The 11,681-nt window shown below is 34.4% G+C and overlaps 2 protein-coding genes across 2 annotated transcripts; both read right to left on the bottom strand.

Annotated features, from left to right (window-relative positions):
- Positions 1-1,642: 1,642 nt before the first annotated feature.
- Positions 1,643-4,969, bottom strand: LOC146456790 (uncharacterized). The gene is made up of 2 exons (XM_085092737.1): positions 2,640-4,969; positions 1,643-2,602 (listed from the first exon to the last, which is right to left on the bottom strand). The coding sequence occupies exons 1-2, from the start codon at positions 4,967-4,969 to the stop codon at positions 1,927-1,929; spliced, it is 3,006 nt and encodes a 1,001-aa protein (XP_084948863.1). The 3' UTR covers positions 1,643-1,926.
- A 3,079-nt stretch (positions 4,970-8,048) lies between these two features.
- Positions 8,049-11,441, bottom strand: LOC146456789 (uncharacterized). Its single transcript, XM_085092735.1, has one exon. It carries the CDS (start codon positions 11,394-11,396, stop codon positions 8,049-8,051), a length of 3,348 nt encoding a protein of 1,115 aa, XP_084948861.1. The 5' UTR covers positions 11,397-11,441.
- Between the last annotated feature and the right edge of the window lie 240 nt (positions 11,442-11,681).

The following is an 11,681-nucleotide window of genomic DNA, read 5'->3' as shown; positions in this document are numbered from 1 at the left end:
TTGATTGGGCTGCTTCTGTTGAAGACAATCAGAACAATACACCCCGAGTAGGAGAGGAGTGAGTTTAATGAATAAATTAATGTACCGATTTGTAGCTACGAGGAAGAAAAAAAAAACAAGATGCCTATACTGGCATTTACGCGTGATGCTGTTCCTGATTTATTTCCATTGTACGCTTCACAGCTATCCTGAGATTATAACGGCAATTGCTTTCGGCAAACGTCATGACCCGGGGCAGATTACACTATCTGACTCAGGAGACAGAAGATAATATTATTGTTGAAGACAAAAAGTTTACTTAATGAAGACGTAAACTTTAAGTAGAAATTGACAATCAGACTTTGAATGTTTTTTATGAAGTGGATTTCCAATAACGTTTAGGCATCAGTTCGACAAAGTCTGCAGCGCAGGTTTCCTGGCTCTTTGCACTGCGAAGCACAATCTGGTCCGCAGTCAATACCGCGAGCTGTCCCTTTTCTATCTTTTAAACTGTCGAGTAGTTCTTGGAACTTATCCTTTCGATTTACCCCTTCTAAAAGGTTAATTTTCTTTCTGTAAACAGCACATTTGAATCTAAAACATTAAAACGATATGGTCGCTTGCTCCTTGTCAGTTCCAGGTACGTGACGATGTACTACATAGTTTAATTTCCGCTTCACGCCGTAGTTATCAAGAAGATAGCACAACTCACTGTATTGGAGCTGCAAGTTACTCTACAAAGCAAGCAAAAAAAAAAAAAAAAACAGACTGAACAAATGCTTTATCCATGTGCACATACTTTTGAATACAGTAATAGTTTTTTTCTTTATCTACAGTTTTCTAAGATTTCTTGCACTTGTAAGTACTGCCGGGAGCTACAGCATTGTGCAGCAATAGTCTTGATTCCTGTAGCTGTCATATATTCACATCTTCGTATAATGAGTTTCTTCAACGGAGGCCAATGAATGCTGATAATATGCATACCATCACTATCGTAATCCATGATGTTACACTTCCCCATATCAAGAAATATCAGTTTAAAGCAGTTTTGAACGATGTGAGTTATGCCGACATCTCGTAGAGCTTTGTATCCTTTGATATTCAAGTAGTTTAACTTAACACAGTGCTTCCCAATGTATTTTATTCCATTGTCTGTCACTGGACACTTTGCTTCACTGAGATACTTCAGGTTTGCAGAATTCTTTCCAAACTTGAAACTGTCGCCTGTGCCTTTTTCAATAGGCGACAGCGCGAAGGAGTTCTTGCGCCAAACCGAACATTGGTACTTGAAGCACCCCCTCGAGAAGGGCTAGCTTGAACTGTCCTCAATTTAATTGTTTAAAAATTCCCTTTCTGAAGCAGTTCTTGTGGTCTTCCAAAATTCTTGAAGCCTCGTTTGTTGTTGTTGGGTAAATTGATCCATGAGTTATGTTTGTCGTCTAAGTACCGGATCTTTATATTACATTTCTTCAGGAAGTTTAGACTTGTGCATCTACCCATTATATCTTGCGCTAGTGACTGAAAAGAATAATGGCTGGAATCACTAATGCTACTGGAATCATAAAGCCGATCCATTTCTTTCATTTACAAATTAATTTATTAGAAAATCTATTTGTATTCTGCATACTTGATAATACAATCCATCGATGCATTAATCAAATCAATCAAGTTCTACAGCTCAACAAAACATCACAGTAAGGAATCGAACGTTGATATAGAAAAAGTAAAAAGCCTTTTTATATCCTACTTACTTGATAACAGAATCCATGAATGCATTGATGACAATACATCCACTCGGCTAGGAAGGATGGACGGGCTCCTTTCTGTGTCTCATCAGATCAAATCATATCAAAGTATTTAACATTCTTTTTTGATTTAACGAATTATTTTTTGTATTGGAGACACGAAGTCTATTATTTATCAAATACGAAACGGTAAACGCGAAGTTTAAATTCGTATTGTTATTTTTATTGCATCATGATCAGAGTAGTACACATTGATTACTGAACTATCAATATTAAGTTTATTTGCTTGTCTGATGTAAACATGGTCTAGTAAACTACCTGAAATAAATGTAGGTATCTCTACAATCTGTAAATAATCTAAAGACTGCATTAATGATGAGAGCGGTTCCATGTCTTTGCTGCTAAAATACTTAATATTGAAATCTCCCAGGATTATATCGATAGGATTACTTCTAACTAAATAGTCAATACCATTAATAAGGTCAAGTATGTTTGAGTTATTTTTACGATAAATTAAAAGGAGAGAAATATTTACGTCGTATGATCTATGGTTGTTAAATGTGAACATAAACCTAACAGCATTTAAAGTTGGGTAGTATTCTTGATTTGTTACATGAAATTTTTTTTTGATGCATATGGCCAAACTTGAATATTTATCTGAATTATGATCATACCTATATAAGGAAAAAGGAGATAAATTATCTATAATATCTGAATCGTTATCATTAGGTAAAAGTTGAGTCTCAGTGAATGCTATAAGATCATTTTTCAAAAGATTTACATCACATTTAACATCAGAGCTATGTTTTCTTAGGGAGCGTATATTTAAAAGACATAATGTTACAACTAAATTGTTATCTTCTATTTTTTCGTTTATTCTCAGTTGAATGTGTAATATCTTTTAAATCTACTAACTTGAAACTTCTTAATCTATCATATTCATTATGTACTCTAGGATCTGCTTTTATGTGTTTAGTATTGATTTCTCCTAAAATATGAAGTCCTTGAAGTGAAGTTGACCTGCTTAACGCAACATATACTTGTCCATAGTTAAAAGATCTTTGTTTGTTCAAATGGAAACTTATAACAACATTTCGCAGTGTTAAACCCTGGACTTTATGAATTGTACATGCCCAAGCTAGACTTATTGGAAATTGAATTCTCTGTACTTCTGGAGAAGATGGTTTACCTGGTCGAACTTTTATTTTTGATAATACTTGTTCAATAGGAACAACAGCATTTTCTCTAGCAAATATACTACTACTGTTTTGTATTAAAGTTCTTCCTGCTTCATTATCATCAAACTTTATATAAACCACAGTTGGTTTTTGTGTTTTTTTATTGACATGAATCTTAACAACAGTTCCCACTTGCCCATTTATAAGTCTATCTGCAATATTAATATTTGTAGTAAGCATTACTCTAGCACCTTCTTTAATCTTCACTTCAAATTCAAGCCCTCCTGTTTCAGATCTCCCTCTCGATAATACTTTGTCAATATCTTGTTTTGTAACATTTGATGGATACTGGTCTGTAGCTCTAAGTACAAACAAAGGTGTAAATAATTGTAAAAGTTGTTTGTTGTTATGTTCATTAACAGGATCATTTTCTGCCCAGATGTGAAGTGCATTCAAGGGGTAATTGTTTGTTGATGGGACTAATACTCGAGAATTAATACAATTAAGATCCTCTTCAGTTTGTGAAGCTGTTCTAAATCTGTTTAAAATTTCGGCGAACTGCCGATCATTTTTCTGCCTCATAATGTCAGTCAATTCTATCATCGTGAAGACATGCCATGGATGACATAAATTGAAACACTCATTGTTGAATTTTTCAAAAATAGGTTTCCTCCGTATAGGTGGTAGTTGATACAAATCTCCTACAGCTATAATGCTTATACCAGCAAATAGTTTAGAGCTGGATGATCCAAAAATGTCCCTTAGCCTTTGATGTATATGAAGAAGAGTAATGTTAGAAACCATAGAAATTTCATCTATTATAATAAGCTTTAATTCCGACAGTGTAAGTCTCATTTGTGTTTTCTTTTGGTCAGACATTGCTGGAAGATTGTCACCGGTTTCTTTAGGGATAGCCAACGCTGAATGTATAGTTGTTCCGCCTATGTGTATCGCAGAAACACCAGTGGGCGCCATTAACAGTACTGTTGGCAGATCAGGATTATTTGTTGTCTGTCTAAATGTTTTAATTGCTGTCTGATATATTGTATTTATTACATGACTTTTCCCTGAGCCAGCACCTCCAGTCATAAAAAGATATATTGGGTTAATGTCGTAAGGTTTTAGAGAACGAAGATTTTTAACTTTGTTTCTACACCAGCGTAGCACACTATCATACGCAATACGCTGTTTCTTGTTTAACGACCTTATATGTTCACGTAATAGATCATCAGAAATTTCCCTTGGTTGAACATAACTTGTAATTGTTGCATTTGTAGACACTTTATCACTACTAGAATTGGAAGAAAGATGTGAAATAATTTGTTCATTAAATGATTCTTCATCACTTTCAACATTACTTTGCATATCTAATTGCAAGTCTTCATTTTCTTGATCATTTAAAGAATCAAAGGAATGGCTAAAATTAATAACTTTACTATTTCTTAGGGCTTCTAATGCTTCTGTTATAGCATCTGCTTCAGGTTCAAATATTGTTCTTTTTTGTTCAACAATAGCTTGCACTTTAGGCTCATAAAATCTTGATGCGTATGTTTGTCCATTGCCAATAAGACTATCTTCATTACGCCATGGATAGTACAGCATAAGTAAGTGGTGAAAGTACTTTTCGGGCTCTTTTACTTTGTTAGGTCTATGATACCGTAATACAGCCTTAGTTTTTCTACATTTCATAACTTCATTTGTGTTTATTAATCTTATTTTGGATGGTAAATAGTTAATGACATCTGCATTTGTAGTAAATTGAACATGTGATTCTATAACATCATCTGTAAGAATTTCAGGTTGTGCATCGCTTGTCTCACAATCATTTTTGTATTCTTTGTAATAATATGTAGCAAATTCAGCTAGACATAAGTTATCAATAATTGGGATTTTGTTAGGTCTGATGCTATAGCGTTCGATTATATTGGATTTGTAAATATCTGTACTATCTTCATCTAACTCATCAAGTTCTATTTTGCTCTTTGTAACTCGAATTCTATTGTCAGGTAAATCTGTGCTCACAAAAACTGTTTTAGGGAAAACTTTTCTCAACCAAAGTTCAGGCATACATCTATATACACATTCTTGTGAACTCACTTCTCTAGTAGAAAGAAAAGCCGCTCCTATTTTTCTCAAACTGTCTTTAATGGCCAAATTTGAAGTCTTTGCTTCTTTTGCTGCATTGGCAATAGCCTGTGAACATTCTGTTTCATCCTTTGTGAAGTATGAGCAAACATAAGTTATACATTTGTAATGGTTAAAAACAGGTTGTAAGTCAACATTAGCCCTAAAACCTTTTATTCCAGCAACAAAATAATTATTGATAAAACAGCTATCAAGCGGTCTTTTAAGATGCAGATCAAAATCAGAATCACCAGATATAGACAAGGCCCAGTAATATTGTTCTTCTTTAACACCTAATGAACTCAAAAGTTTTTCTTCCGTTGTCTTAGGATTATACTGTGGTTTATTTGGGTTCAAGATTTTATTTATTTCCTCTTTTACTAAGCAAAGAATTTCATTTCTTCTTGTTAAAATGTCTCTTTTCAACTCTTCATCTAACTTTTCAGAAAGTGGTTCTGCTACTACTGTTCTCTTTGTGAAAAATTGTCCAAAATTAAATCTGCATGGAACATTAGTATATTTTCTACAACTCTTTGAGTGATTGTGCTTCTGATAAGTTTGAACTAAGGTAAATAATTGAGAATCTTTTTGTTTATCTGGCAAATATGCTTGAACATGATTGTCTATATATTTTATGTAATCTTCTTTTGTTTCATTTGTTAACTTTGGGCAATCACTTGTCCATATTAGTGCATGTAAATGAGGTGATCCTCTCATTTGAAATTCAATACGTAAAGCATAATAAACTATTTTACCAATAGGATTTCCTTTGCTGAATAACACTTCAGTGAAAAATGTCTCTACTCTGTACTGAAAATGCTTAGCAACAACAACAGGATTAGAATTAAGCATAGAGCACCTCTCATTGTAAGACAATCCTTCAATTTCTTCATCAGTTAAATTAAGTCCTTGTATCTTCCCAATAATTTGAAACAGCTCAGGCCATCGAAGGTCAGCACAAGACAATGTCATGAACCATGTTGGAATTCCAAGTTGTTTTACCATCGCTATAACTTCATACATAAATTTTTGCCAGTATGGCGGTGTACCTGGAATTTGTCTTAAAAACAAGTAAGCCTGGTCTTGAAAAATAAGATTTTGAAAATTTCGCACATTAGATCTTAAATGAGATGCAGTCAGAGACTGTCCATGAACTTTTGTCAGAGCAATAGCAATACTATCTGAAACTTTTTTTTGTTCTATGATGAACTGCGCAAAAAACAAATATTCAGGATTCATTGCAAACTTACCACTATAATGTAAGAGACGGGCATTGAAGTATTTTGTAGGTGACAGATTAACCGCTCTCTCTACAGTATAGCCAAATCTGCCCTTTGGGAATAATACTGGAAATGCTAATTCTTGGGTTTCGACAAAACGCTGACCCCCGGGTCAGCTGACCCCCTACTGACCCCCAACTGACCCCCTAACTGACCCCCTCAAAAAATCACAGGGAAAAACAAAAAATGTTAAATTAAAGTTATAAACCAACCTGAAATTTCCAAGATGACGGAATGCAACGCAAATCATGAGGAACGGATACACCTGTTTCTCACCATAAACCAAGGTTCCGATGCACCCAGTTCTCATTGTGACCAAAATAGTTTGAAAGAGCTTTATCATCATGAAGTTGACAACCATTCAAGTTGCCAAAATCGCCGCTAGACAGATTTTTAAATTTATCAAACAAAGAATCCAACGTCTGTTTGAAAAAAAAATCCCAGTTCCACTAGTAAGCTTCAAAAGCCGATGATCGAAACATGTTCGAAAGTCAGTTCTCTGACAGGAGCGACTATTGTTTTCGTTTCTTAATTGCATTACAAGGAACTGTGGCAGTCGGACAAAAGTACAACAAGGTCAAACAATCCGTCGTTTTTGTTATAAGCTATTTCTAATACTTTTAGTTTATGCGTCATTTGACCACAAATGTGATTAAAATAAACTCGCGATTGCAAAAAACGTTGACACCTAAAAAGCATAAACCGTGAACGATGAGACCCAAATTGGCTTTATGCATGTGTATAAGTGTACTAAATTTATTTAATATTCTATTCTGAATGATGGAAACTGTCCAAGTTTTCCTTACACTGTAAAGAGTCAAATTTGCCAATAAGGGCCAATTTTTTAACAGTATACCCACAAATCCGTTGGGTCTCATCGTTCTTGGTTTATGCTTTTTAGGTGTCAACGTTTGTGCAATCGAGTGTATGTAAACGCTATTACAGTCAATCCAGGTCACGCGTGAACAGTATTTCCAAGAATGAAATGAACATTCGAATTTCTCTTTGTAATGTCCGACGTGTGAATGGAATGTTGGACATTTCTCTGGAAATCGTTCCGAAAAAGACGCATTAACTGAAAAAAAAAAGATTAAAAATACTTGGGAAACAACTATTATTCTTGAAATATTCAATTTTGCCATGTAAAGAAAAATTCATAGCTTTATACCGTCCATTAGCTAAGGAAATTTATACGGGAACTCTGAAATCTCGTTGGCGGTTTTCAAAACTGACATGTAAATTTCAAATCACGCGTGACCTGGGCTGACTGTAAAGTAACAGGAAAATGCAAAATAAGAAACGGTTAACAGCAGCCTTGCATGCTCACAGATTTCCATTCGCAGCAGTGAGACGACTTAGTTCCCTAAAAAAGTAGGAAAATGAGGGCTGTAAAAAGTTTACGGAGATATTTTGAAAACTAAATAAATAAACCAAAATAAATTATTCACCCGACATCGTCAGCGAGGGAATCCGTCAGCACAGGAATAGCGAACCAGAGCGGGACCTGGAATGTATTTCTGCTGTATTTTACCGTGGGAATTGTTTCCAGATGTTGTTTCGTGACAACAATCAACAGTCAAACGTTAAATTGAGTGGTAACTCACTCGTCATTTGCGCTGTTTCATCTTACAGGTTAACTTTATAACTTTAATTTCACATGTTTTTGTTTTTTGCTGTGATTTTTTGAGGGGGTCAGTTAGGGGGTCAGTTGGGGGTCAGTAGGGGGTCAGCTGACCCGGGGGTCAGCGTTTTGTCGAAACCCCTAATTCTTCACAATGTTTATCAGTCATGAATGAAACTGGATGTTTATTTTCACCTGGTGCAATATTAAAAATGTCATTTCCATGGGACTTTAATCTGGTATTTTTGTCCACACTTACAGGATAATCTGGTAGCACTGACTGTAAACAGGTTTCAGAAGTTGCTGCTCTAAATTCATTCAAAGGATCATCTCTTTCCTCCTCACTTTGATCATTTGTTGCTTTCTGTTCACAAGTTACCTGAATAATCGGAGACCTTTCACCATCGGCACTGTCTGAATCAGCTCGTAACTGCATTTCTCTCAGATTTATGTCAATGTTTTCAATATTAACTGTTATACCACTATATAAAGGATTGTTCATTCTGAGCCAATTTAGCGCATTGAGTATAACTGCAGGTCGTACAGCTTGAAAGTAAACATGGCCTCTAAAATCAAGCTTTCTTTTAAGTTTTAACATAATTATTCCCGAGCTTTCAGGAGGTCTAGGCAAGACATTACAGGTATGATCACATTCTACAGGCACATTACAGATAGCTCCTTTAATTTTCCTTTGTTGACCTTTGGGCATAATTACTATTTTTTCAAAGACAATGCGCTGAGATATAAGAATCTGCTCAAGTTTTTCTAGACATTCTAGTTCTAGGGGGATTTCATCAACCATTAATTTGTTATAAACAGCTTGACATGGAACTTGTTCTTTTAACAATTTAGAGTGACATGTTTTACAGATATATTCTTTCTTATCAAAAGACATTTTTCCTGTGAAAAGATGCTGTTTGACATATTTACTTTTCTTTAATTCTATTACTGTTTTCCTATAAAGAATTCTATTACACACAGAACATATGTAATAAGGACCTTCTCTTACTGCTTTTTGAAAAGATGCAATACAGAAGTCCAAGTCATTGCCTGAGATAGCTTTTCTTTCTTCTGTGTTCCTAGCCACTCTCCTGATCTTTTGGAGCCATTTTTCTTTTTCTTCGTTTTTCGTGTTGTGATAAGTTTCTCTTGTTTTAGCTAAGAGTTGTTCTTTCTCATGAGCACCCATAGATTTATATTTCTCTGCACGGTGAGTTAGCATATTTTGTTTCTCATTGGGATCCATAGATTTATATTTCTCTGCACGGTGAGTTAGCATATTTTGTTTCTCAATGGGATCCATAGATTTATATTTCTCTACACGGTGAGTTAGCATATTTTGTTTCTCATTGGGATCCATAGATTTATATTTCTCTGCACGGTGAGTTAGCATATTTTGTTTCTCATTGGGATCCATAGATTTATATTTCTCTGCACAACGAGCGAGACGATTTTGTTTTTCATTGGGATCCATAGATCTATATTTTCCTGCACAAGCCGTGAGAAGATTTTGTCTTTCATTGACATCCATAGATTTATATTTTTCAGCACGAGCAACAAGAAGATTCTTCTTTTCATTTCTATCCATAGATTTATATTTTTCGGTGCGTGCAATCAGAACTTTTTGCTTTTTCTTATTGTAACACTCACGGTACTTATCTAAGCAGATTTTTTTCCTTGCAGGCTCGAATTGAGAATAAGACTTTCTCCTTTTAATTGCATTTTCTATTTTACACTTAGCAGATTTGTGGCATTTCATAATCTTTTGTTTTTCACCTTTATTTAACTCACAGGTGCACAATACACTCTGAAAAAAATACTGTATTTCATTAGACTTTACAGTATTTGTCACACTTTGATAGACCCTTTCGACTAAATAATTTTTATCACTTACTCTGTGTACATTAAGTCCTTGAATTTTATTCAAAGAAATTAAGTAAAATGTTGTATTTCTGCTGGTTTTGTGAAAAACGCAACTTAAACATAGGCTGGGAAACTGAAGTAAAAATCCTGAACTCTTAGTTACATTCTGCAACATCAACCTCTCAAGGGCTAATTTACTTAAAACTGAATTACATACAAGAATTCCTTTATTACTCGTAACAAATTTTACATTAATATTGGCACCGCATATATTAACATTCTGTGGTAGTTCACTGGAACTTGTCTGATTTTTAATAGTCTCAGTAAAGAAAGCACTTCCATATTCAACAAGAGCATCTAATGTATCAGACTTCCAATAACTGCAAGGTTTAACAACAGAAAAACAAATTGCATACAGAGCTATAGCAGAACTCTTCGTTATAGTTTCATTATTTGTAGTTTTAATAATAGGTACATCTTTCGGTAAAGTACCAACAAGAACATTATTACAATTTTGCTGCACAGTTTTGCACGCTACTGCATTTTTTTGTATACCATTATTATCTCTTATTGAAGAATTATTATCTCTTATTGAAGACTTTTCATATATAGCAAAAAACCAACCGTTAGAATGGATACTCAAGAGGTGCTGAAACGAAGTGTAAATTCTAACTGAAACACACATATCATCTACATATATCCAACGAGCATCATCTTTTATAGCAACTGTAAAATGAGAACTTATACATCGAACCATGCCTTTAAGTACATAATTTTGACCAAGTACATCCATAGTCAAAGGAAAAAATATTTGATTAATATAATTGGATGACAGTTCCACAGTTAAAAATCGTGGAAGCGTAATAAAATGTTGTAGCATTGGAAGATCCCCAGAATGCTCTTGACACAAATCACAATAGAGTGCACTGCTATTTGGTAATATAGCCTCAGAAACATAATTCTCTAAGCCATTATGAAGCAAGTTCGGAGAATTTATGTAAAGTACAAATATAGCTGTGTTTTTTATAATTGCATTGTTACACGATGAACAAACTGACTGATTACTTTGTTGTATAAGAAAAAGGGATTTTAATTCCTCCGTCATCATACCAACTGTATCCAACGTAAATATGTCACTAAATACAGCATCTGCAGACATTGCAGCAAATGAGTTACAATGTTGTCTTAGATAAACCCAAACAGGTTCTCGAACTACTGTCATTTCTGTTTGTACATCATGGTTTTCTAACTGTAGACATGCGTCAAATAAAGTTTGAAAAAACTCATTACGTTCGATATCTTTCCGAGAATCTTTAAAAATAGCAACGCTAAGTTCAAGAAAACAATCTACCGCACATGAAAACTTGCCTGAATGAGTAAGGCAATAATTCATGAAATGTCTTCTAGCATTTGTTCCCTGTTGTGACAGTTCACTGATGGAAGAGGTCTTGGAATTTGTCGCTTTACTGATGAATATATTTCCATTAATAATATGTGCTTCTTTGTTTGAAATAACGCAAGGATCGAAGAGTCCACGTAAAGCAAGGACACGAGGATAAGGATTGGTCTCTATATCGCTAGATTCCTTTGTAGTGACATGTGTCATTTCATGATTAACATTTTTATAAGTCCTTTCTTTTTTCGATGCAAGATATTTGCTTGTGCAGTTTTCCATAGCTTTCCTAGTGCTACAAAGTACTGTTTTTCGTAATGGAGCTACTTTCATAATTTGATAAAGAAAAGACGATTTTGGGACAGTTTTTAAAACATACTTTCTAACCAATTTTCTGTTTCTCCTTTTTAAACCCTTCTTTAGAGCTCTTAATGGGATTCTACTGGGTTCTCGATAATGATGTCGTCTTCTTTTAGTATCCCTTTTAACATTATTAAT

The sequence above is a fragment of the Pavona decussata genome, unplaced genomic scaffold (genome assembly GCF_977016875.1).
Source record: "Pavona decussata unplaced genomic scaffold, jaPavDecu1.1 SCAFFOLD_254, whole genome shotgun sequence".
NCBI classification, from domain to species: Eukaryota; Metazoa; Cnidaria; class Anthozoa; order Scleractinia; family Agariciidae; genus Pavona; species Pavona decussata.
Note: the sequence above shows the minus strand (reverse complement) of the source record. Positions and strands in the feature narration are given on the sequence as shown.

Excerpts from the sequence above, each read along its gene's own strand:
- LOC146456790 (XM_085092737.1), bottom strand. The coding sequence starts at position 4,969 with ATGCCTGAACTTTGGTTGAGAAAAGTTTTCCCTAAAACAGTTTTTGTG. Across the intron at positions 2,603-2,639 it reads GATAGATTAAGAAGTTTCAA|AATAAACGAAAAAATAGAAG; the intron begins GTTAGTAGATTT and ends CATTCAACTGAG.
- LOC146456789 (XM_085092735.1), bottom strand. The coding sequence starts at position 11,396 with ATGACACATGTCACTACAAAGGAATCTAGCGATATAGAGACCAATCCT.